Source organism: Podarcis melisellensis (assembly GCF_964234715.1).
Source record: "Podarcis melisellensis genome assembly, chromosome: 15".
NCBI classification, from domain to species: domain Eukaryota; kingdom Metazoa; phylum Chordata; class Lepidosauria; order Squamata; family Lacertidae; genus Podarcis; species Podarcis melisellensis.
In genome coordinates this window covers 44752498-44777982 of record NC_138532.1, presented here as the reverse complement: position 1 = coordinate 44777982, position 25485 = coordinate 44752498, and the positions used below count along the sequence as shown (strand labels likewise).

At 50.0% G+C, this 25485-nt stretch overlaps 2 protein-coding genes and 1 pseudogene across 3 annotated transcripts in view; all 3 read left to right on the top strand.

The window, feature by feature from the left end:
- Positions 1 to 727: 727 nt before the first annotated feature.
- On the top strand, positions 728 to 16407 carry RSKR (ribosomal protein S6 kinase related). The gene is made up of 12 exons (XM_081889572.1): positions 728 to 848; positions 3855 to 4112; positions 5454 to 5537; positions 5614 to 5682; positions 7326 to 7395; positions 8804 to 8911; positions 10588 to 10628; positions 11051 to 11078; positions 12672 to 12761; positions 12859 to 12947; positions 13714 to 13824; positions 15492 to 16407. The coding sequence occupies exons 1-12, from the start codon at positions 768 to 770 to the stop codon at positions 15711 to 15713; spliced, it is 1251 nt and encodes a 416-aa protein (XP_081745698.1). The 5' UTR covers positions 728 to 767; the 3' UTR covers positions 15714 to 16407.
- LOC309357432 (10 kDa heat shock protein, mitochondrial pseudogene) lies at positions 3111 to 3612 on the top strand (annotated as a pseudogene). The gene has a single exon. The product of its transcript is annotated as a 10 kDa heat shock protein, mitochondrial pseudogene (transcript).
- Positions 16408 to 17615: 1208 nt separating the features above from the next.
- Positions 17616 to 25485, top strand: part of SPAG5 (sperm associated antigen 5) — a 31732-nt gene continuing 23862 nt past the window's right edge. Inside the window, exons 1-3 of the mRNA XM_081889525.1 lie at positions 17616 to 17726; positions 19663 to 22034; positions 23728 to 23920. Of these exons, the coding sequence (XP_081745651.1) occupies positions 17718 to 17726; positions 19663 to 22034; positions 23728 to 23920 (2574 nt within the window). The 5' untranslated portion in view covers positions 17616 to 17717. The remainder of the gene's footprint in view (positions 17727 to 19662; positions 22035 to 23727; positions 23921 to 25485) is intronic.

Sequence of the window (25485 nt, the reverse complement as noted above, 5' to 3'; positions counted from 1 at the left end):
TGGGAGGGAGAAGTCCCAGGTGTGCTTGATGCATTATGCAGGAGGGGGTGGGGCTCGGCGTACTGGGACCAATCAGATCCCTTCCCTGGGGCAGTTTGGGTGGAGCATAAAGCGTGTCAAGGGCCCACCCCATCGACGTGCATAATAAGAATCTCAGGCGGGGCTCTATTTTGCATAAAGGGCGTGGCCTGCATAAGAAAGATAGTACTGGGAGGGGGGCGGAATAAAATATATACTGGGCGGGGGATAAGGAATTGAGAGTGGGCAACCGGAAAGACACATAGGGGTGAATGTTATCATGCGTGGCTTGCATAATAATAAAGTGGGGAGGAGAATCTGTTCTGCTCGAGGGGCGGGGCTTGGGTGGCGGGGGCGGGGCTGCAATTTGCATCCTGAGAAGTGCGGGTCTTGCGTTTTGCATAAGGGGTGTGGCTTTTATAATAATAAGGCAGCTGGAGCGGCTTTGTTTTGCATGAGGGGCGTGGCTTGAATAATGATAGGACGGTTGGGGCGGACCTGTTTTGCATGAGGGGCGGGGCTGCGTTTTTTTATCCTAAGGAGGGCGGTCCTTGTATTTGCCTACGGGGCGCGGCTTTGCGCGAGTGGGCGGGGCCCGCGGTCCTGAGATTTGCATGGGCGGGGCCAGAGAGTCTCTCTGCGCGATCCGGCTTAGCGGCGCTGCTTACGTAAGGCGGCTTAGCGCGGAGCGGGCGATGGGGCTGGCCATGGGGCGGGCGGGCTGAAGGGCCGAAGGCGCCAGCGGGGCCATGGGAGGCGCGGGGAGCAGCAGCTCCAGTCCCGAGGAGGACCGGGCGCCGGAGCAGGCGCCGCCCGCCGGGATGCTCAAGGTAAGGCTCCTGCCTCTGGGCATGTGCAGAGCGCCTCGCCCCGCCCCTCCTTCCATTGTCCTGGGCCTCTCCCCTGAGCATAGCTGTCAACTTTCAGATTTGAAAATAAGGGATCGGCAGCCTCACCTGTCCCGGGGACAGTCTACGGGATATCTAACAATCCGGGATAGCAGCGGGAAACGGAGCTGGAATAAGGGGATTTCCCGCAAAAAAAGGGAAGGTTGACAGCTACGCCCCTGAGTTTGCTCCTCCCGACAGCCCTGCGAGGGGAGCTGCATGGACAGAGCGCCCTGATGCCTCGCTGGCATCCGGATCTGTCCTCTTTCTCCAAGGACGCGGCTCCCCCTCCTCGCCCCATCCCCACGACAGCCCTGCAAGGTAGGCCAGGCAGAGAGAGGCAGCGACAGGAGCTTCGGGAAAAGCAAACTTGCCCAGTAATAAAGGAGCCTGCCAGTGGGGGATCGGCGCCTCGTGGGGCGCAGAGGGTTCGGGACGGGGGAGGCAACCCCTTGTAGCCCCCCGCCCCATTTCTCCTTCCCTCCCACCTATTATTTGCTGCCTGAAATGTGATCTAGGCCCCTCCGCTATCTCAGGACAATACCGCCTCATTCTGCCGTGGGCACAGCCAGAGGATGCTCTGTATTCCTTCATCTTCCTCAAGACAGGGATCCCCCCCAAAAGAAATATTTGGAACCCACCAGCCTCTGGCTTTGTAGCACTACTGCAGTGGTCCCCAAGTGGGGTGGGGGGAGACACACAATAAATTTACCCGGGTGCCCCCTACCCTATAAAAAGCATCGTGCAACCCACTATTCTGAACAATGCTTTTGTTCAGCCAAACAGCAACAGTCTGCTGCTCCTGCAGATTTATTCAAAATCCAAATGTATTAGATGGATGAACTTGATCCAGTGAGACCAGCTTTTGAAAGTCTGATAGTTATTTGCACCTCCAGTGCCCGCCTGCCACCCCCTTGCCTCTTAGCGCCCCCTAGATAAAGTCACCGCCCCCCCCAGGTGTTTGCTACCACTCAATTGGGGAGCTGCTGCTCTAAGGGTGGTGTTGCGGTGGTGTTCTTCCCCTCCCCAAATCTAAATAAAATTCTACCAGTTTGGGGCCTAAACTGGATCTATCTCCTTTTAGAGGGATTTTGTGTGTAGTTTCAGCTTTTGCTCCAGCTGCAACACTTCTGGAAGAAGGCAGGCTTGGCCACAGTTTGCCCAGGCTGGACTGCTGCAGTTCATTCTCTGTGGGGCTGCCTTGGAAGACTGTTTTGGAAACAGCTGCTGGCACAAACAGCTGCAGCCCCCTCGCAAAAATGGGACCTTGAGACTCCATTCGTAGTCAAACTGCAATGGACTCCAGTTTGCTTGAGAGGTTTTGATTTGTTTTTTAAACTGGTTACCACATTCAAGGGAAATGGAACCCAAGGTATTTTATGAGCTGCCTTCTCCGGTGGAGTCCTCCCTGCCTGTGAATATCTTCTTTGTCTTAGAAGCAGCAAATGGGGATTATGGGGCAGGGTAGTCTCAGACACTCTTCCCCACATTGCTGGGAGGCCCCTCTGCCCCACTTGGTGTTAATTAATCAGTTCAGTACATTTATATCCCACCTTCCCTTCAAAGAAATTGTGGTTATTGCCTTTGCACCTGGCCACTTCTGTTTTTTCGGAAGAGTCGTTTGGTGCCTGCTTAGGGAACACAAGGACCTTTGCTCCATCCTGCCCAATATTACCTACACTGACTGGCAGCAACCTTCTGCAGTTCCAGGGGGTGGGGGTCTCTCCCCGTCCTTCCAGGATTGAATCTGGGGCCTTCTGCAAGCATAGCAGGTGTCCTACCCCTGTCCTAGGTGTACCTTAAAAGCATTCCTTCTATAAAGCTCATACTTTAATGCTGATCTTTTTTATTTTTATTTTTTACATATTGCACACAGAAACCTCAGAGGGGCTCCAAGAAACCCTCAGAATGATCTGTGCTGTTTGGGTTGTTGTTTTTGTCATAGACTCCTAGAGCTCTGGAGGTGGAAGGGACCCCAAGGGCCATCTAGTCCAACCCCTTGCTGTGCAGGATTCCCAGCTTTTAATATAAGAAGGGACTGCTGGATCAGGCCAAAAAGGGCCCATCTAATCCAGCATCCTGTTCTCACTGATAGCCGTCTCCTCCATGAATTTGTCCAATCCTCTTTTAAAGCCATCCAAGTTGGTGGCCATCACTGCCTCCTGCAGCGGGGAGTTCCAGAGTTTAACAAGGCACTGTGTGGGCGTGTGCTAGCTCTGTGGGTTGGTCAGGGGTGCAAGGAGTCCTCGCAGCGGGAGCAGGAGCCCTTGTAAAGAGCATGCCATGGCAGGACAGGCATTAAAAAAATTCTTCCCCTCTTTGACTGTGTATTGGTGGAAAGGTGTGCAGCTGAGACAGTAACTAAAGGAGGCATTATGATTCCAGAAAAATCACAAGGAAAAGTGTTACAAGCCACTGTTGTGGCAGCCGGAAGAGGCTCTGAGAGCAAGGAGGGAGACACTCTTCCAGTTAGTGTAAAAGTTGGTGAGAAGATTCTGCTCCCGGAGTGTGGTGGAACAAAAGTTGTACTGGATAAGAAGGACTATTTCATATTTAGAGATGGAGATATTCTTGGAAAATATGTGGATTGAACAGTTCATCTTGCTGCGTTATCATTAAGTTTTCATTCCACAAAAAGTGCTCAAATGGTTCTGTTCCACCATGTAAATAATTTCTTTATTTTCTAATAAATGCAAATTCTCCCAAATTACCAAGTATCATTATGACTTCAAAATAAATAAAACAATGTGTATAGCCAAAATACATTTCTTACTATCTTAAAAAAAACAAAAACTAGGCACTGTGTGGAGAAGGGCTTTCTTTTACTTGCCATGAATCTTCTGACATTCCGCTCCAATAAGTTCCCCGCTATTGCTGTTACTGAAACCTGTCCCTTTTGTCTGCTCCTGCTTTCCTTGGGGCCTCACCCATGCCTGTCCTCCTCCGCAGGGTCGTGGTGCCAGTTTCCTGTCTGACGCCTCCTGGGCACGGGGCTGGAAGAACCTTCTCTCCAGCTTTGGCAGCACACTTCTGGGCCTGGAGAGAGCCTTTGCGGGCAGGAACCCCCTGAAGCGAGAGTCGGGGTCTGTGGTGGAGAAGCTGCCCCAGCTGGCGAAGGAGGGGGCTGAGAGGACCCTGCCACAGTGCATCTCCCTCTTCTTGCCTGAATTCCCAGTCCAGCCTCCAATGGGGCAGCGCCAGCTGAAGGTCAGTGCCCTCCCAAGTGGGGGGAATTAAAGCGAGTCTCAGGAAGCAGATTTGGGGGAAATTATTATTTTGCATTTTTACCCCACCTTTTCCCCTCGAAGATGCTCAAGGTGCTGTATGTGGTCCCCTCCCTACTCCTCATTTAATCCCCACCACAACCCTGCGAGGTAGGCGAGGCTGAGAGGCAGCAACTGGCTCACATGAGTGAGCTTCATGGCCGAGTGGGAGGATTCGAACCCTGGTCTCTCCCAGGCCCTGGTCCAGCATTCTAACCACTTCACCACCCTGCCTCTCACTGGCACCCACACCGGGGACAGCAGAGGTGGCGCCTTCCCCCTTGGAGCATCGGAGGCTGCCATAGCCTGGCTCTACCCATTGGCCCACCCAGCCCAGCGCTGTCAGTCTGACTGGCAGCCATTCTCCAGGGTCTCATGGATGGAGGCTTTGCCCCAGACCGCCCTGAGACGCTGTTGTCAAAAGAGCCGGAGTCCTTCTGCCTGAAAAGGACTTGCTCTACCTCTGAGCAGTGGCCCTTCCCTTAAAAACACAGCAAATTTCTAGTCCTCAAGGTTCTGAATGGACGTCTGGTTTAAATAGGAATGGTGGAAACTGCTTTAGGCAGACGATTGACCCATCTAGCTCCCCCAAGACCCATTTATACCTGGAGGAGCGTCTCCGCCTTCATCGTTCTGTCCAGACACTGAGGTCCAGCTCCAAAGGCTTTCTGGCGGTTCCCTCCTTGCAAGAAGCCAAGTTACAGGGAACCAGACAGAGGGCCTTCTCAGTGGTTGCGCCTGCCCTGTGGAACACCCATCAGATGTCAAGGAAATAAACAACTATTTGACTTTTAGAAGACGTATGAAGGCAGCCCTGTTTAGGGAAGTTTTTAATGTTTGATGTTTCATTGTGTTTTTAATATTCCGTTGGAAGCCGCCCAGAGAGGCTGGGGAAACCCAGCCAGATGGGTGGGGTATAGATATGAAGAAGAAGAAGAAGAAGAAGAAGAAGAAGAAGAAGAAGAAGAAGAAGAAGAAGAAGAAGAAGAAGAAGAAGAAGAAGAATTTTTTATATCCTGCCCTCCCCAGCCGAAGCCGGGCTCAGAGCCTCTAACAACATTATTATTATTATTATTATTATTATTATTATTATTATTATTATTTTATTTAGGAACATAGGAAAGCACCTTATTACGAGGTCAGATCAGTATTGTCTGCACTGACTGGCAGCAATGGCTTCCAGGGCTACAGGCAGAGAAGCTGGAGCTACTGGGGCTGGAACCTGGGATCTGCATGCACGGTTGGTGCTCTGCCACTGAACCCCTGTCCCTCTTCATCCTTGCAGATCCTGGGCTTTGTGGCCAAGGGGTCCTTTGGGACAGTCTTGAAGGTCTTAGACTGCGGGCAAGAGAAGGTCTTTGCGGTCAAGGTGAGTGCCCTGCCTGACCCCCAAGACCCCCAGCCCTCTGCCTCTCTTTCTTCCTCAAAGTCTCGTTTCCTTTCAGGTGCTCCCCAAAGTGGAAGTTCTCCGCCGAGACACCCTCAGGCAGTGCAAGGAGGAGGTCAGCATTCAGGTGTGTCCTGAGCTCTGTGGGAGCAATATCTAGTCTCATGGGGACAGGGGTTTTTTTTGGAGGGGGGGTGTTTCCTGAACTCCTGGGGATGCCCTGCAGGACTTGAGATTCAAGGCTTTGTTCATTTATTCAATTTATTGTATTTCTATGCTGCTTGCAAACAATAACATAACGGGCCATCACAAATGCAGTATAAACCAAACAATGCAATAAACAAATCACCAGTAAAACCATTAGTCGGCATATAGCAATATTCAGCCCAAACCAATACACTGTACACCAAACATTCATTTCTCCTGATATGGAAAAAGAGAACAAATGAGCACCAAGTTCATTTTTATTAATGAGACAGCCAAACACAGGTGGCCACTAAACAGTTACATACAAACACAGTGTATGCATAAGAATTATAAATAAAAACATGAAACAGTAAATAAAACATACATTAAAAATCCCAGAATCTTAAATTGCAAGGGAGTCCACGTGACCTTGTCTAAGTTGACCAGCCTTCGCTGCGAATTTAGCTGTGTTAAATGTTGGGTGTTTAATGTTCAGGTACCATTGGACGCCGTTTTGAATCAAGTTGGAAGACTGAGCCTTTCCAGACTGCTCTGATTTTCACCAAATTTATGTGTTTGTGACTATATATATATATATATCAGGCCTTCCAAGTGTCCCTATTTTCCAGGGACAGCCCTGGATTTACAGAAGATGTCCCAGTTTCTGATTTGATCCCGGAATGTCCCACTTTTCCTATTTTCATCAGAGAAATATTGGAGGATAGGGAGTTACATGACCCCCAACCTTTAGAAAACATCTGAGGGCAGCCCTGTATAGGGAAGTTTTTTTAAAATGTTTAATGATCTATTATGTTTCTTATATGTTGGAAGCCACCCAGAGCGGCTGGGGTAGAAATAATATTGTTATAATTATTATGCAATAGGACATCTCTGTTTTCATCAGAGAAATGTTGGATGCTATAATATATATATTCTGATGGTGGAGAGATGCACCACTGAGCATCATTTTGAATCAAAATCCAGAGAGAACATTCCAAGACCACACTCCGAAGACCAAATCTCTGTGTGTGTGTGTGTGTGTGTGTGTGTGTGTGTGTGTGTATCTGTTATCTATATGCATGTACAGTGGTACCTCTGGTTATGTACTTAATTCTTTCTAGAGGTTTGTTCTTAACCTGAGGTATCACTTTAGTTAATGGGGCCTCTTGCCGCCGCACAATTTCTGTTTTCATCCTGAAGCAAGGTACTGTTTCTGGGTTAGCAGAGTCTGTTAACCTGAAGCGTATGTAACCCGAGGTACCACTGTATTTCATTTTTACTGAACGATAGATGGGCCTTTGGGTGGCATTTTGAATAGAGACGAAAGGCCGAACCTTTCAAGAGGGCACTTATTTCCACCAAATTTGTGTGTGTATATTGTTGTGACGATGGAATGATGTTTATTTGTCCTGAATAGAGTTCGGTCGTTTGCGATCTCCAGCTGCACCATTTACCCCTTTCCTCCGCAAAGAGGTTGATATGTCTTCCAAATCCAAGAGGCCCTTCTGCCACCCGCCCCCAAAAAGCCCTCCCCTGCTGGGCTCCCTCCTTCACTCACCGCTCCCCTTTTCTCTTGTTCTCCAGAAGCAGGTCAGGCACCCTTTTGTGCATTGCCTGGGAGACAGCTGGCAAGGCCGCCGCCATCTCTTTATTAGTGAGTGACCATCTGCCCTGCGGGGCTCGGCTAGAGTAGAGATCTGCCCCCCCTGTCCTTCTCTCCCCACCCTGTGCCCCCCACCCTCGTGCGTGTCCAGCCATGTGCCACTGAGCCTTTGCCCACACATGTGACTCCTTGTTTACTCTTCCCGGAGCTCGTTCTGCTTCTCCCCTGCCATAGGAATCGGCTGGCTCTCACGGCCTGTGCAGGGATCAATGGCTTCTCCTCTCTCTCCTTCCCCGCTTCTTGCCAACACACCGTTAAAAAAAAATAATTCATTTGTTAACACAAAAAAGAGAGTGCAAAAAAAGGGGAAAGACTAAAAAACCCAGACCGTTAAGTGTCACAGCCTGGGAGAGCAAAAGTGCAAAGATACAGGGATAATAAAGTATTGACTCATGCAAAGATTCCCTTAATATTATTTGCAGTTAAAGGCATTGCTATTTCAAATAATATGATCTACAAAGGGACTGTTTGCCCAAGTTAATACTTTTACATGGTGTTGTTTGCAAAGGGGATCTTTCTATTTTAGTAATACTAAAATAGTTGAGCTACCTGGTATCTTTGTAAAAACAAAAGTATTCTCCACCTGTAAGTCCCGTTGTTATTGCGAAAAAATGGTTTTGGGTACCCTTAAATGAGCCAGACATTTGTATATACTGATGGCACTGAATGACCACGTGCCTCAATATTTATATAAGGAATACCATATTTATGTGAATCTAATGCACCATTAAATTAATGCGCACCTTGGTTTTCAAAACCTCGAAGCAAAAAAACCGATCTGCTGGGGAATGTTAATGTGCACCCTAATTTTCACAGCATAATTTGGCAAAAAAGTGCACATTACATTTGAGTAAATACGGTAAAATAATGCCATACACAACAACCCTGTGAAGTGCACCACCACTGGCTCTCTCTGTCTCTCTTGCTGGCCTCGGGTCCCCCTCTCCTCTGTCCCTCCTTGAACCCCACCTGGACCCTGAATTTCCTTCTGCCTTTACCCCTGGGCAGCAGGTGGCTGCTTTCAAGGCTTTGTGCACAGCACCCAGCACCTCTTCCCTCGCTCCAAAGTATCCTGGGAACTTTAGTTTACCCCTCGCGGTGCTACGATTCCCTGAACAAACGATAGTTCCTGGGCTGCTTTTGGAGGAAGCCACATTTAAAGTGCATGGCTTTCCCCAAACCATCCTGGGAACTGTGGTTGGTTAAGTCCCCAGGATATTTTGGAAGGGGGTGCGTGCTTTAAATGTGCTTTTGATATACGGGGCATATGCGCCGGAGGAAAAGGACATGCACTGCATGTACAAAAGGCGCAAAGTGGGGTCAGGAGGCTCTGTTCAGACTCTATAAGTAACACCCCCCCTCTTTTCCCCACCCCCTCTTATCTCTCCCTGCCCACCAGTGTGCACATATTGCAGTACTGGGGATTTGTACACCCTTTGGAAGTCGGTGGGGCGTTTTGCCGAAGCCGTAATCCGCCTCTTTGCTACGGAGCTGGTCCTGGTGCTTGGTAAGGAAGTGCTGTGGGTTTGGGGACGGGGACGGAGGTCAGTCTAGATGATGCCCTGAGTCCCTTCTAATTTGGGGGGTTGTGTCCAGAGTGAGGGTTGAACTCTTAGCAGATGACTCCATTGCTGGCCGGACAAGTCTCTTTGTAAGGCAATGGCTGGAGCTGGCCTCTTGAGTGCCCTCATCAGCGCCCGAAAGGACGATCCAGATTGCAAGAGCCCCCACTAAGTGAGGGGGTTCCCCCGGGCTAATGGGTGGGCCCTTCCTCTGAGCCTATGTTTTTTTGGAGTGTGTAAGCTCAATTGGCAGCAGGAGACAAAGAGATCTGCTTGCTCTGTGCTGGATCCAAACCAGCGACCGATGGAGAAGCAATATCTTCTTGGGGTGCTCCTGCTGTGAGCCTCTTGCTCAGGTTGCATATACAGTGGTCCCTTGGTTCTCAAACTTTATCCATTCCGGAAGTCCGTTCCAAAAGCAAAGCGTTCCAAAACCAAGGCGCAGTTGCCCATTGAAAGTCATGCAAAATGGATTAATCCATTCCAGGCTTTTAAAAACAACCCCAAAACAGCAGGTTAACATGAATTTTACTATCTAACGAAACCATTGATCCATAAAATGAAAGCAATAATCAATGTAAAAGGTAAAGGTAAAGGGACCCCTGACCATTAGGTCCAGTTGTGGCCGACTCTGGGGTTGCGGCACTCATCTCACTTTACTGGCCAAGGGAGCCGGCGTACAGCATGTAGCCAGCATGACTAAACTGCCTCTGGCGAACCAGAGCAGCGCACGGAAATGCCGTTTACCTTCCCGCCGGAGTGGTACCTATTTATCTATTTGCACTTATGATGTGCTTTCGAATTGCTAGGTTGGCAGGAGCAGGGACCGAGTGACGGGAGCTCACCCCGTCTTGGGGATTCAAACCGCCAACCTTCTGATCGGCAAGTCCTAGGCTCTGTGGTTTAACCCACAGCGCCACCCGTGTCCCAATAATCAATGTACTGTACAGTACTATAAAATAAATAAGACAGTATTGTACACAATAAAAATTAAAATTAAACATTTTTCATACCTGATGATAGCCATTGTTTGGATGATGAGCAGTAGCTGAACAGGGTTCCATACAGTCACAAAAACAAATGAACCAAAAAAGCCTCAAAAATAAAAACACAAAATAAATAGCAAAAAAAAAAGCACCAAACTTAATCCATTCGGAAGTCCGTTTGACTTCCAAAATGTTCAAAAACCAAGGCGCGGCTTCTGATTGGTGCAGGTGCCCTGGAAAAAATAGCCAACAGCTGCATCAGACGAATTCCAAAAAACATTCCAAAACCGGAACACTTACTTCTGGGTTTTTGGTGTTTGGGAACCAAGGCGTTTGAGAACCAAGGTACCACTGTACGCACAAATAAGACCATGGGGGCTCGAAGCCCCATTATCTCCACTGTCCCCCATTCCAAGGAAATCTTTCGTCTCTCCTCTGGGAGATTGGGGTGGGGCGTGGAACAGGAGAAACTTCACCCAGGCCACCACTGACCTCTTTGCCCCACGCCAATGGGGCAAGCCCTAGAGAGTTCTTCACATACTTTGGAGCAATCACAGCCCTTAATAATAATAATATTTTTTACCATGGATGGAAAATAAAATTGGAATGACGCTTCCTTCTCTTCTTTCTCCCAGGTTACCTCCACAATCTGGGCATCGTCCACCGCGATGTCAAGGTACAAGAGACACCTCCTCCCCTCCCCAAAAAAGTGGGACTTTCATTGTGGGGCAGGGAAATGGGAAGCTGCCTTATCCCCAGTCAGATCCTGGCTCCATGATCTAGCCCAGTATTGTCTCCACTGACTGGCAGCAGTCGTTCTCCAGGGGTCTCTCTCCCAGCCCTGCTGAGAGATGCCTTTAGGGGGGGCCTTTTCGCTATGGGCAAGGGCCTCCCACCCCCACTCCAACCCCCAACCCTGGGATTGGCCCTTCCCAGGGGATTTGGCCCACCAGCCCGAACTCCTGGCATAACTTCAGCCTGGACCTTTCCCAGAGATCTCTGCCTCTTGCACTTGGTGAATCCTTGGTCCGAATTCGAGTGGCGCCAGAGGGGAGGGCACCTTCACACCCTCACTGGGCTGCTCTCTTCTCTTTACAGATGGAAAATATCCTTCTGGATGAACAAGGTGCGTCCCGCTCAGGCTGGCAGGGGAGGGAGTTCCTCAATGTCCTGCGGAGAAACAACATATTATTCTTACCTTAATAAATTTGCCTTTTTATGTTGCTTTAATTCTACCAGAACTTAAATGCTTTTTAGTGGTTATCTTTCACATGTTTTTTATTTGTGGAAGATGCCCTGAGTTCCAGTGGGGGGGGAGGGGCAGGAAGCAAAGGCGGATGATGATGATGATAATGATAATGATAATGATAATGATAATAATAATAATAATAATAATAATAATAATAATAATAATAGGCACCCCAAATTCTGTGCCAGACACAAATGAATGCCCGCGATGCAACCACTCAAACGACTTCCCTGCCTATTGCAACCATTGTAATGCAGGGTACTAGATGTTGTTTGGTCTGTAAATTTCATTTTGATTGCTTCTCTTTTTTGTTGTTCTAATTTAGTGCACCCTGTATAATTTAAAACGGTTAACGCCATAAAGGACAATGTGAGAAATAAAAGAAGTAGTGAAAATGCAATTAAAAGTCAACATGCATGTCTAGTGCGGTGGGTGCTCAATAATATCCTGTCTTCAAACCCCCCAAAATCCGCAGACCCTCCCATGAGCCTCTTGAGTGGCTCAGTGGTTAGAGTGTGGGACTTAGACTTGGGAGATCAGGGTTTAAATCCCAACTCAGCCATGTCTGGGTGTCTCTTAGCCTGGCCTACCTCACAGGGTTGCTGTAGGGGAATAACCGTGTATGCCAGAGGTTCCTAATTAGTGGGGTGCTGCAGAGCTCCTGTTTTTCAAAAGTCAAGCCACAGACCCCCTACTTTTGATATCTCTGCACCCCCTGGGAACTTCTGGTGCATGACACCGTGATGATGGAAGTAAAGGAAAGCTCAGGAACCAAGAAGACAAAAACTTTAAGAAAGAATGGGGAAAATTGATAATTTATTTGGGAGACCACTGTAAGATGAAAGCATTAGCAGGGTTTTAATAACACTTGGAATGTAACAATCACTATGGACAATATGGACACATGCAAAATATGGATTATGAAACAATATGCAGTTGAAATGGTTCACAGTAAGACCCATGGAGGAGATGGTGGAAAGTCTGGAGATTGAGAGAAATCTCCAAATATTTACTTGGTGGCGCTGCAGTCTAAACCCCTGAGCCTCTTGGGCTTGCGGATCGGAAGGTCGGCGGACGCCGGGGTGAGCTCCCGTTGCTTGGTCCCAGCTCCTGCCAACCTAGCAGTTCGAAAGCATGCCAGTGCACGTAGATAAATAGGTACAACTGTGGCAGGAAGGTAAACGGCGTTTCCGTGCGCTGCTCTGGTTTTGCCAGAAGCGGCTTAGTCATGCTGGCCACATGACCCGGAAAAACTGCGGACAAACGTCAGCTCCCTTGGCCAGTAAATCGAGATGCACGATGCAACCCCAGAGCCGTTCGCGATTGGACTTAACTGTCAGGCATCCTTGACCTTTTTATTGTTCTAACTCTATGCTTATAAAATCAAATAAAAATCATTTTCAATTTGTGTGCATCTCTCTCCAGGCTCTAATGCCCTAATTTATTTATTTTTTCTCTCTCCCACTGCAGGCCACCTGAAGCTGACTGACTTTGGCCTCTCCCGTCACCTGCCCTGGGGCGAAAGGGCCTACACCATTTGTGGGACCCTCCAGTACATGGGTACGGGCAGTTAAGGAGGCAAAGGGGACAGTGGCTAACTGGGATGGGGGCCGTATTTGCAAGGCTCAATATCTCCTCGCCTCTTCTTTCTTTGCAGCCCCGGAGGTCTTGAGTGGCGGGCCGTACGCCCATGCGGCAGATTGGTGGTCCATGGGGGTGCTGCTGTATGGCTTAGCCACTGGCAAGGTAAGACTGTGAAGCAGCTTGGTGAGAAAGACCCCATTGCATGTTCCCCAGTTCTCTGTCTCCTGTGAAGGTAGACTACCTCCGGAGATGGAGGTTCCATTAAGAAGCAAAGACCTGATGAAGAGAGCACAGCAGAGGTCACAGCATTTCTAGAGGCTGGGATGGCAGGCTTGTTGGGTTTTGAATGTTTTATGTAGATTTTTCAATTTCATTGTTCTGTATGGGACAAGGACAATAAAGATTATCGTATAAGGCGAGCCTGAGGTGGAATCAGGCCAGCGTCCCGTTCTTGCAGGGCCCAAATGCCCCTGAGAGACTAGGAATCTCAATAGACTGCTTCTGGACATGGAGGTTCTCTCAGAGCAGCCCGTTGCTGGATCCTACCTAGCCCAGCATCCTTGTTCTCACAGGGGCCAAAACATGCCCCAATGGGAAGCTTGCGAGCAGGATCCGAGCAGAAAAGCATTCTCCCCGCCTGCGGTTTCCGGCAACTGGGATTGAGAAGCGTTTTTGCTAGAAGCCATCTCCTCCAGGAATTCCTCCCGTCCTCCTCCTCCAGTCGACTCTGTGGCCCTCACAGCCTCCTGCAGCAGTGAGTTCCATGGATCAGCTGTGTTCTAGCAGTGAAATTATCTTTGTGGGTAGCAAAGGAGGGTGACTCACATGAGAGAGTAATTGCTGGGCAGGGATCCTAGGGCAACTCTGTGTTCCTGCATGAATGTGCGAGGAGGCAGGGAGGAATCCAGCTCTCTCACGTTCTTTTCAGTTCCCGGTGGCCCCTGAGAAAGACCACGTCAGCATGCTGGAGAGCGTCAAACGCTGCAGCTACGCCATCCCAGGCACCCTCAGCCTGGGCCTCCGCCTTCTCCTCAGCGAGGTGAGCTGCGGTTTTTTCTTAATACTTAAAATTTTGGGCAAATCTAAAATGTGATATTGCACAGACCATAAACTTGACGGTGCAAGTGTTGCACATGGTCAAAGGGTTCAGTCACTTACTGACTCCGGTCTAATTCCTGCATTTCAGGGGGTTGGGCTAGATTCTGCAAGTCCCACTTCAGAAACCTTTAACGTGTATCTGAGCCGGCCTTCGCCAACCCAGTTGTTTTGGGCCACAATTCCCATCAGCCCACAGCCGATTGGTGCAGATGATACTGAGCTGGGCGGACCCGAATCGGTGCAAGGCACTTTTTAAAACCAGTCCTTCATTTGAGATCATAAGGACTAGGATCTTATGGGCATAAGCAGTGCTTTTTTCTATTAAAAATGTTTTCCTACTCATATTGAAGTACTGCCCCTAAATGAGGCCAAACTCTGGGCACAAGAATATAAACAGAGGCCAAACTCTGGGCACAAGAATATAAACAGAGCCCATCGTCTGGATCAGACAAAAAAGGGGCCGTGTCTGTTCCAGCATCCTGTTCTCACAGTGGCCATGTGCCCCTAAGAACATGGGAAGTGAGATAGACTGCCTCTGCAGCTGGAGGCTCCATAAGCAGAGCCTGGCTGGGAGATCGGGCAGTGTAGGCCCCACCTAGTCCAGCCTCCTGCTCTCACAGTGGCCAGCCAGACGCCCCCCAAGGGAAGCCCATCAGATTCCCAGTGACTGACAGCAGTGGGCAGAACACAGCCACCAGGGCTAGCAGCCACCCTTCTCTTCTGCTCGGTGGTAGAGCCCTGCTCTGGATGCAGAAGGCCTTGAGGCTCAGTCCTGTTCTTCCCAGGAAGGGCTGGTTCCCTGTCCCAGAAAGTTGCTGCTGGCCAGTGTAAACATTATTATTATTAATAATAAATTTTTATTTATATCCCGCCCTCCCCAGCCAAAGCCAGGCTCAGAGCAGCTAACAACAATAAAAGTAACACAGCATTCTAAAATCAATTCATTCTAAAATCAAGTCAAAATCAAATTAATGGCAGCCATTGGGCTAGAGTTCTACGAGGATTGCCAAAGGAGGGGGTCAGGCTGTGCCCTGGCCAAAGGCCTGGTGGAACAGCTCTGTCTTGCAGGCCCTGCGGAAAGATGTCAAGTCCCGCAGGGCCCTAGTCTCTTGGGACAGAGCGTTCCACCAGATCGAGGCCATGGCTGAAAAAGCCCTGGCTCTGGTTGAGGCCAGCCTAACCTCCCTGTGGTCTGGGACCTCCAAGATGTTTTGGTTGGAAGACCGTAAGGTCCCCTGTGGGACATACCAGGAGAGGTGGTCCCGTAGGTATGAGGGTCCTCGGCCGTATATTAATCATAATATCTGTCCCCCACCACCTTTAACAGGCCATAGACTTTCTAATGGCCAAAGGCTTGGGTAAAGAGGAATGTTTTTGCCCATTTCCTCAGGATGATGATGGTACAAGTTGAGCCTCTCTTGGGAGGGAGCAGCCCACAGACAGGGAGCCACCACCGAGAAGGCCCTTGCCACTCTCCCAACCTTTTGGGGAGGGGACACATAGAGAAGGGGCACAGGATCCAGGGCGGTTCTGGATTTGGTGGGCAAACCGTTTGTGCCAGGCAGCTTCTGCCGTCTCCTCTGACCGCCGCCTGCTCTCTCCGTTCAGCTCCTGTGCCAGGACCCCCAGCGGCGCCTGCGCTACCTCCACCACTTCCGCGGCCACCTCTTTTTCCGCGGGATGACCTTCGACGCAGAGATGCTTCGGAAGCGGCCAGTGGATGTTGTGCTGGGCCTGCGGAGCCCCCGGGAAACCCCCCTGGACTCGGCCGCCTTTTCAGATTTCGACTGCGACCTCGTGGCGCCCTCGAGCCAGCCGTGGCCGGGCTGAGTGGCCCCCGTCCTCCTGGGGGGCAGCAGTTCTTCTCAGGAGGCCCAAATCCGCCCTCGGGAGACCCCCGGGAATCACTGTGAGACCTTCTCAGGAAATGCTTCTTCAAGGCAGCTCTTTGGGCGAACGAAGCCGCCAGCGATCTCAGGAAGCCCGGCCGAAAAAGCGCCGGCCCCTCTCCGGCAGGGAGGCTGGACCCCTACTTTGCCTGCCACCCCCCTGGCTACTGAGTTCTCCCACTATGCAAGTCTGCCACCCAGAGATCGGGGATGACAAGCGCAGCGAATTTTCCTTCCCATGTAAGGCCAGCATTGCACAGAATGGCAAAGATGGCTTGTCAGCTGGCTGCCTGCAACTTCCTGTGTGTGCAAGAGTCCTGTGGAATCCGGAAGCTTGCCTCTTTTCCCCACCAACCCTGACCCTGAGCTCAGCTAATCTAACAGGACAGACTAATAACCGTAGAGAGAGATATTCCTTCGCTATGCAAGAGGCAGACGGGCTGTGATGGGCTTGCTGCCCCTTCCTCTTCAGATGTGCCAACCCCTTTCCCCCTGTGAGAATGGATTGTGGCCTAGTTCCCCTCTGTTCAAGAAGAACCGGAACCTTCTCCTTCACCCTCCTTCCTCTCCTCGCCTCCTCCGCCCCGTCTCTGTGCTTTTTCTTAAACAAGCAATAAATCTGTCTTTTATGGGTCTCTGCGGTTGGATGGCGAGTTCTCGTCTTTTGTGCAGGCTGCATTGCGGCACACCTGGGGCTGGAAGGTTAGCAACGGAGGGGAATAAATCTCAATTCCGGGAAGGCTGTGTCCTTTTTATTCCACCCCACCAATCTCTCCAGAGTTGCTGCTCGGCCCCTTACCTCCCAAAGGAGCCCAAAGGGGAAAAACACAAGCAAGAAAAAGCACATTCACGTATTTGGAGTGTTTGTACCCCCCCCCAAAAAAAAGGCACCCAGAGCAGCTGATGCACAATTAGGGTTGGCGCACGTCCGGAATTTCCAGGAACTTTGTCTGGGCTGGAATCCTATTAATGTTTGGATGTCTGGGAACCCAAAAAAGCCCCCCCACACACAGTTTTTTTGACAGAAAAGCTGAACAGCTTTTCTTCACACACACACACATCAAAAAAGAAAGAAAAACACCTTTGCCTAGAAAAGCTCAACACCTTTTCTGTCTGGATTTTCACTTTCTGAAATACAGTAACCCTATATTAATTGGTTATACCCCACCCATTAATTGATTGATTATACCCCGCACCTCTTGGCTGGGTTTCCCCAGCCACTCTGGGTGACTTCCAACACATGTAAAAACATAAAAGTCAAACACATGGGTCAGCAAACGTTTTCAGCAGGGGGCTGGTCCACCGTCCCTCAGACCTTGTGGGGGGCTGGACTATATTTTGGAGGGAATGAATGAATTCTTATGCCCCACAAGTAACCCAGCAAAGGATTTTAAATAAAAGGACACATTTATCTCATGTAAAAACACACTGATTCCTGGACCGTCCAGGAGCCGGCTTTAGAAGGCGATTGGGCCGGATCTTTGCCTACCCCTGGTCAAACATCAATAACTTCCAGATACAGGGCTGCCTTCAGATGTCTTCTGAAAGTTTGGTAGTTGTTTTTCTATTTGACATCTAGTGGGAGGGCATTCCCCAGGGAGGGAATTGTTCTGTCTGTTTTCTATACAGTCCGAAAATGAAAGTACTATTAATCTTTCATGCAAATCGCTTTGCATTTGAGCAAGAGCCGAATCGGCTTGGCTGGGAATCGCGCCCTGCAGAATATCTTCCGCCGGCAGCAGCGGAGCTTGAAACGTTTTGCAGCAGCTCCTGCGCGCGGAAAGGCTCGCCTTCGAGGGCGGGGTCGGAGTCGGGCCCCTCCCACTCACTCTCCCCTCATTGGCCCCGCCTCCTCCGGTGGCGTCACTCGGCGGTTTCATTCAAAAAAAGCGAGGGCGCTGGGTTTCCCCCGCGGGGCGCGCTCTTGGCCGGACCTCGGGGCGCCATGGAGCCGGTGAGTCCCGGGTTTTATTGGGGGGGTTGCGCCCCCCCGCCTTCCTCCAGCTACGCCAGCGCCCGGGAAGGGGGCTTGAGGCCAGACCTTCAACTTCCTTGGGTGGGGGGCGGGGAGAGGGGGCGGCTCCGAGGGAGCTTCGTGGGGGGCCGGGTGGGGATTTGAACCCAGGTCCCGTCCAGGACTCTAACCACTGCGCCGCACTCTCCTCCCCTGCTCCGTCCCCCGCCTGCAGGACTTGACATCTTTCCGCAGGGCCTGCAAGACAGAGCTATTCCGCCTGGCCTTTGGTTTGGACTCAGACTGACCCTTCTGTTCTTGATCTATTGGCTACTTTTAAAATGAAGCTGCATTTTAACCTGTATTTTAAATTGGTTTCCCCCCCCCCGCCCCCATTTATGTTTTTACTGTGGTTTTATTGGTGTTAGCCGCCCTGAGTCCGGCTCTGGTCGGGGAGGGTGGGGTATAAATAAAATATATTATTTATTATTATTAAAAGAATCACTTCCAAGACTTCAGCAACAGGACTTCCACCCACCCCATAGAAGAAGCAGGAAGAAGCCCCGAACAAAAGGATTCTCTTACTTTTATATAACTTTCCCCTTTTCCCCATAAACACCTTTGGTGAAGCATCATGCGTCCATCATCATACATGTGTCACAAACAGGGTGGGATTTTCTGGCGGAAACCGACTCGCCAGGTTTGCCCCAACCTCCCTTTCCCACCACTGTACACCCATCGAGGGATACAGTACGGATATTTACAAGTTACTGGGTTTCCTGGTGTTATAAGAAACAACTGCTCCTTTATCCTTATCCAAGAGCCAGTAAGGGGTCCTTATGTAGGTTTTCTATCTGTAGGAGAAAATAACAGAGGCCAACCAGAGAATATTGAGCAGCCAAGCGGCTAGTAATGGATGGAGGCATAGCTGTCAACTTTTCAATTTTTTAAAGGGAAAATTCCCTTATTCTGAATAGGATACCTCACAAGAAAAGGGAAAAGTTGACAGCTATGGATGGAGGGCACCTCGGAAGAAGTCGTAGAGTTGAAAAGGACTCCCAAAGGTCATCCAGCCATAGGCATGTCCTCTTGGCTTCCTCTAAATCAGCCTTCCCAGAAGCTCCCCCACAGCACAGACATACTGTAATAGTAAGTTGAAACAAATCGACTTTACAAGCCCTCCTGGCCAAGGCAGCTAACCAAGAGGACCAGTGGGGGGGGGGTAGGGGCTTGAGCATAGGGGAGACCAGGGTGTTCACTGGGTGTGGCCTTGGGCCAGTGGCTGCCTCTCAGCCTAACCTGCATTGCAGGGTTGTTGTGGGGATTAAATGAGGAGGGGGAGAACCAGGGACGCCACCTTGAGCTCCTGGAAGGAAAAGACGCAATGCAAATGTAATGAATAAACGGAATTAGGGTTGCCATGTTTCAAAAAGTAAAAACCATGACACCACAAAAGTTGTTTTTTAAGGAAGACCCCAATATTATTGAGCTTTTTGAAAGGAAAACCCCTGGACGTCAATTCCACCTTTGAAATCCCAGTAGTGTCTGGGAAAATGGCAGCCCTAACGAAATAAAGTCACTAAAAACGAGTGAAATCAAGGCTGCTCTCTGAGGACTGTTTTCTCAATAGTGAGACACAGAATCATAAAAATCAGTCCAAGAAGTTTAGCATTTTATCACCTCCTTCTGGAATGGCATTGTGGTGGTGCCCCAACCGAAAAGGACCTGTTTTATTTATTTTTATTGCATTTCGACCCCCCCCCCCCCGCAAACTATTTCAGCTTCACACAACCCTGTGTGGTAGGCAAGGCTGAGAGAGAGCAGTTGCCTCCGTTTCCCCTCTGCTGTGAACATCCTGGCTGAGTCAGGATTTGAACCCAGCTCTCACTTTTCTGCAACATCCTATGAGCCTGTGTTGTTGTTTTTGCTTCTGCAGCCCAGCCAGGAACGGCTGCCTGGCGACTCACTCCGAGACAGCCACCCACAGGAGATGGCCGAGCCAAACCTGGCTTTGGAAACCCCCAAAAGAGAAAGTCTCCCCTTCCCTGCCTTGCAAGATGGGAAGAGCGTCGCCCCAGGCTCCACAGCAACTGGGAGGTTCCCTCAGAGCCTCCTAGAGGCCGACCCAAATGCATCCTCGGAGGACAAGGCTTCCATCCAGCAAGAGGAGAAGGACAATGGCCTCACTCCAGTCTCCCCATTGAGTGTCCTGGAGGTCAGACCAAATGCATGCTCAGAGGACAAGACTTCTGTCCACGAACAGGAGAAGGACAATGGCATCACTTCAGTCTCTGTGGTTCCTGAAATGACTTGGGCGTCCCCCTCAAGGCTCCTGGATGCCAGACCAAATGCATCTTTGCAGGACAAGGGTTCTGACCTGCATCCCCAACTGAGTCTCCTAGAGGCTGGACCAAATGCATCCTGGGAGGATAAGGCTTCTGTCCAGGAAAAGGAGAAAGACAATGGACTAATTTCAGTTTCTGTGATGCCTGAAGTGACCCGGACGTCCCCCTTGAGGCTTCCGGAGGCCGGCCCAAATGCATGCTCAGAGGATGAGGGTTCTGACCTGCATCCTGAGAAGGACAATGGTCTTATTTCAGTCCCCCAGTTGAGGCTCCCGGAGGCTGGACCAAATGCATCTTTGCAGGACAAGGCTTCTGTACAGCAAGAGGAAAAGGACAATGGCTTCATTTCAGTCTCTCCCTTGAGTCTCCTGGAGGCCAGTCCAAATGCATCCTGGGAGGATAAGGCTTCTGTCCAGGAAAAAGAGAAAGACAATGGACTCACTTCAGTTTCTGTGATGCCTGAAGTGACCTGGACGTCCCCCTTGAGGCTCCCGGAGGCCGGCCCAAATGCATGCTCAGAGGGCAAGATTTCTGTCCACAAACAGGAGAAGGACAATGGCATCACTTCAATCTCTGTGGTTCCTGAAATGACTTGGACGTCGCCCTTGAGGCTCCTAGAGGCCGGCCCAAATGCACGCTCAGAGGATGAGGGTTCTGACCTGCATCCTGAGAAGGACAATGGTCTTATTTCAGTCCCCCAGTTGAGGCTCCCGGAGGCTGGACCAAATGCATCTTTGCAGGACAAGGCTTCTGTCCAGCAAGAGGAAAAGAACAACGGCCTCATTTCAGTCTCTCCCTTGAGTCTCCTGGAGGTCAGACCAAATGCATCTTTGCAGGACAAAGCTTCTGCACAAGAACAGGAGGAGGACAACAGCCTCACTCCAGTTTCTGTGGTTCCTGAAATGACTTGGACGTCCCCCTCTTGGCTCCTAGAGGCCGGCCCAAATGCATGCTCAGAGGACAAGGGTTCCATCCTGCATCCCGAGAAGGACAGTGGTCTTATTTCAGTCCCCCAACTGAGTCTCCTGGAGGCTGGACCAAATGCATCTTTGCAGAACAAGGCTTCTGTCCAGCAAGAGGAAAAGGACAACAGCTTCACTTCAGTTTCTGTGGTTCCTGAAGTGACCTGGACATCCCCCTCGAGGCTCCTGGAGGCCGGCCCAAATGCATTCTCACAGGATGAGGGTTCTGACCTGCATCCTGAGAAGGACAATGGTCTTATTTCAGTCCCCCAGTTGAGGCTCCCAGAGGCTGGACCAAATGCATCTTTGCAGGACAAGGCTTCTGTCCAGCAACAGCAGAAGGACAACAGCCTCACTTCAGTCTCTCGCTTGAGTCTCCTGGAGGTCAGACCAAATGCATGCTCAGAGGACAAGACTTCTGTCCATGAACAGGAGAAGGACAACGGACTCACTTCAGTCTCTGTGGTTCCTGAAATGACTTGGATGTTGCCCTCGAGGCTCCTAGAGGCCGGCCCAAATGCATGCTCAGAGGACAAGGGTTCCACCCTGCATCCTGAGAAGGACAATGGTCTTATTTCAGTCCCCCAGCTGAGTCCCCCGGAGGCTGGACCAAATGCATCTTTGCAGGACAAGGCTTCTGTCCAAGAACAGGAGGAGGACAACGGACTCACTTCAGTCTCTCCTTTGAGGCTCCTGGAGGCCGGACCAAATGTATCCTCGGAGGACCAGGAACAAGAGAGGGATAATGGCATCGTTTCGGCCTTTGTGTCGCCTGCAGCTTCCCAGATCCTCCCTCTGAACATCCTGGCGTCAGGACTCAGCACATCCCCGATGAAGACGGCTTCTGTCCTGTGGCAGCAGAGGAAGGCGGCTGTTTCTCTGGTTTCGGCGGCAACCTGGATGTCGCCTCTGAGCCTCCTGGAGACGGGTGTCAACACCTCCCTGGAGGAGAGGACTTTGACCAAGGACAGCACAGCAGAAACAGACTCCCTGCTGTGGCAGTAAGTAGAGCGCCTAAGACCCAGGCCTTCTCTGGGGACTGAGACCCTCCGTTGGTGTCTGTCTGCTCCATCCAGCCGCTGCGTCCAGGTCTCGAAGGTCTGGCTTGGGGGGGGGGCAGAAAGAGCACCTGTGAAGGGGACCCCTCAGCCCCTCCTCTTTGCAAAGAGAGAGGCTAGGCACTAATTATTATTATTATTAATTATTATTATTATTATTTATTATTATTTATACCCCACCCATCTGGCTGGATTTCCCCATCCACTCTCGGCAGCTTTCAACAAAACACTAAAATGCAATAACCTATTAAACGTTAAAAGCTTCCCTAAAAAGGGCTGCCTTCAGATGTCTTCTAAAATTTTGTTCGTTATTTTTCTCTTTGACATCTGCTAGGAGGGCATTCCACAGGGTGGGCGCCACTACCGAGAAGGCCCTCTGCCTGGTTCCCTGTAACTTGGCCTCTCACAGTGAGGGAACCGCCAGAAGGCCCTCGGAGCTGGACCTCAGTGTCTGGGCAGAACGATGGAGGTGGAGACGCTTGGTCTACTGGGCCAAGGCCATTTAGGGCTTTAAAGGTCAGCACCAACACTTTGAATTGTGCTCGGAAATGTACTGGGAGCCAATGTAGGTCTTTCAAGACCGGTGATATATGGTCTCAGCAGCCGCTCCCAGTCACCAGTCTAGCTGCTGCATTCTGGATTAGTTGTAGTTTCCGATTCACCTTCAAAGGTAGCCCCACGTAGAGCGCATTGCAGTAGTCCAAGCGGGAGATAACCAGAGCATGTACCACTCTGGCGAGACAGTCTGCAGGCAGGGAGGGTCTCAGCCTGCGTTCCAGATGGAGCTGATAAATAGCTGCCCTGGGATTGGGATTGGGCCTCAAAGGGGATGGAAGAGGTCCACAGAGTCGTCACTTCTGCCTCTGAGGGCAGAGATAGGGACACATGTATTTTTTTCTTAAAAGCAGGACAGGGTAAAGACAGAAGTCTTTAAAAAATGTATGAAATATTTTTTTTTCCCCACTGCTTGAATATAAAAACAACAACTACCACCCTCAAAGCAGTTTACGAAAAGATGAAACAATAAAATTATTGGGGGAAATCAGCAAAACTAAAAAAATCCTAAAACAGGTTAAAGTTCACCTTGACTTTTCTCAGTGTTTAGCCAGGCTTGTCTTACCACAAATGCCTTAAGAGGCATTGAACAGTACGGTGAAGTCACCTGCTTAATATCAGTAGGCAGGGAGGTGCTGCTGCACTAAACTGTCAGGTCTGTATAAATGCGGAAGGGGGATTATGTGGCATATGTTGGAAGCTGCCATAAATGCCAGGCTGTGTTAGTCCGCCGAGCTCAGCATGGCCTCCTCTGACTGGCAGCAGCTCCCCAGGATCTCAGACACCTTCCAAGCGGGAGGACCAAACCCGGGGCCATTCTGCATGCCAAGCAGGTGTTCAGCCACCTGGCTGCACCTCTTCTCCAGCACACATGAGGCTGTTGTGGTTTTTATTCCCCCCAAGCCACCCCAACTTGGACTGTTCCCCCAGCTAGCCCTGGCAATGTCGGGATTTGAACCCAGGACCTGCATGCAAAGCAGGGACTCCAAATCCTAGAGTTGGAAGGGCCCTTGAGGGTCCTCTAGTCCAGCCCCCTGCAATGCAGCAAACCACAGGTGGCCTCTTTGCTGTTTCCTCCTAGCTTGTCTCAGGACCAGCTGCGCAGCCTGTCTCGGGAAGAGCTAGAGGAGCACCTGGCCAGCTCCCAGATTGTTGTGGAAGCCCTTTCCCGGGAGATCCGGGACTGCCTGAATTCCCAGAGGTTGCCTGCCTACGTGGGACCAGCGGATCAGAGGGACGCGGCCACCCAGACCCCCATCTCTGAGCCCAGCCAGGTAAGCAGGGAACAGGGTTCGAAATTAGCAGGGCACCAGACGCATTTGGTGCCTAAAGATTCTCCATTTGCGAGTGCCTCCATTTTTTGCGCCTGGCTGACACTCCAGGATTCCTGAAATGTAGGTGCTTTGAAGCCTCGAAGTTAAGGACAGACAATAGGCCAAGGAATTTAACAAGAAAGAGTAGATAAAAAATTAAAAAATTGCCCAGTGTGCACACGAAAGCTTATACCAAGAACAAACTTAGTTGGTCTCTCAGGTGCTACTGGACAATTTTTTAATATACTTTGACTGCATCAGACCAAGACGCCTACCCACCTGAATCAAGAAAGAGTAGAGTGTTTTGAAAAGTATGTACCAATATTTTTATTGCCAACACCAAATTAAACATGTACAGTCATACCTCGGGTTGAATGTGCTTCAGGTTGAGCTTCGGGTTGCGCTCCGCGGCAACCCGGAAGTAACAGAGTACGTTACTTCCAGGTTTCGCCGCTCGTGCATGCACAGATGCTCAAAATGACATCACGCGCATGCGCAGAAGCAGCAAAACGCGACCTGCGCAGACGCGCTGTCGCATCTTGCGTTTTATTCAGGATGCAAACGGGGCTCCAGAACGGATCCCGTTCACATCCCAAGGTACCACTGTATTAACAATTTCTGCTAGAAATGTGATATTAACAATGTGTCACTTACGTGAATTGCATATTAACTCATGCTTATCAAAATGATAAATAAAAAATGTTGCTGACTCCCTCCCCCCCCCCAAAATGGCGACTAGACGTTCTGTTTTGGCACCCACAATCCAGGTTCCAGGAGCCATTTGCTCCTAGTTTTTCTGTCCCAGTGTCTAACACTGGCAGAGAAGAGACCCAGGTAGAGAAGGAGGAGGCCTCATCCAGCCACGGATATCTGCACACGTTTTGTGAGATCTCGCCAGCACCCGGCAAGGGAGGCCACACAACTGGTCTTGGCTGGGGAGGGCGGGGTATAAATAAATTATTATTATTATTATTAACTGAAATGAGGGAGGCTTCTGCTGGGTCAGTGCAGAGCAGATTTATAGTCCACCTTTTTTCTCCAAGGAGCGCAAGGGGGGGTACGTGGTCCCCCTCCATGTAATCACCACAACAACCCTGCAAGGTAGATTAGGTTGAGAGGCAGAGACTAGTTTGAGTATTATTTATTTATTTATTTATTATTTTCTGTTGATTTATTGTAAACTTGCCAGATTTTTTTCAATGAATCCAAGGACACTTTTCAACTTCAATGGATTTTGTTATGGGGACTGGTTTGTAAATCCAGGGACTGTCCCCAGGAAATGGGGACGTCTGGTAACCTTAATTTAGTGGTTTATCTATCATCTGTATAAGATTCTGTTTTTTAATGTTTGATGTTTGATTATGTTTTTATATATACTGTGAGCCGCCCAGAGTGGCTGGGGAAACCCAGCCAGATGGGCGGGATATAAATAATATATTTATAAATAATAAATAATTATTTATAAATTGAAAGACTTTGCTGTCACTTGTACAACTTGCATTGTCACTTGTACAACTTGCATACAG

Bases quoted from the DNA above. Each gene is read 5' to 3' on its own strand.
- RSKR (XM_081889572.1), top strand. From the start codon at position 768: ATGGGAGGCGCGGGGAGCAGCAGCTCCAGTCCCGAGGAGGACCGGGCG. The intron at 5,538-5,613 runs GTGAGTGCCCTG...GTTTCCTTTCAG, and splicing joins AGAAGGTCTTTGCGGTCAAG to GTGCTCCCCAAAGTGGAAGT. The intron at 11,079-12,671 runs GTGCGTCCCGCT...CTCCCACTGCAG, and splicing joins TATCCTTCTGGATGAACAAG to GCCACCTGAAGCTGACTGAC.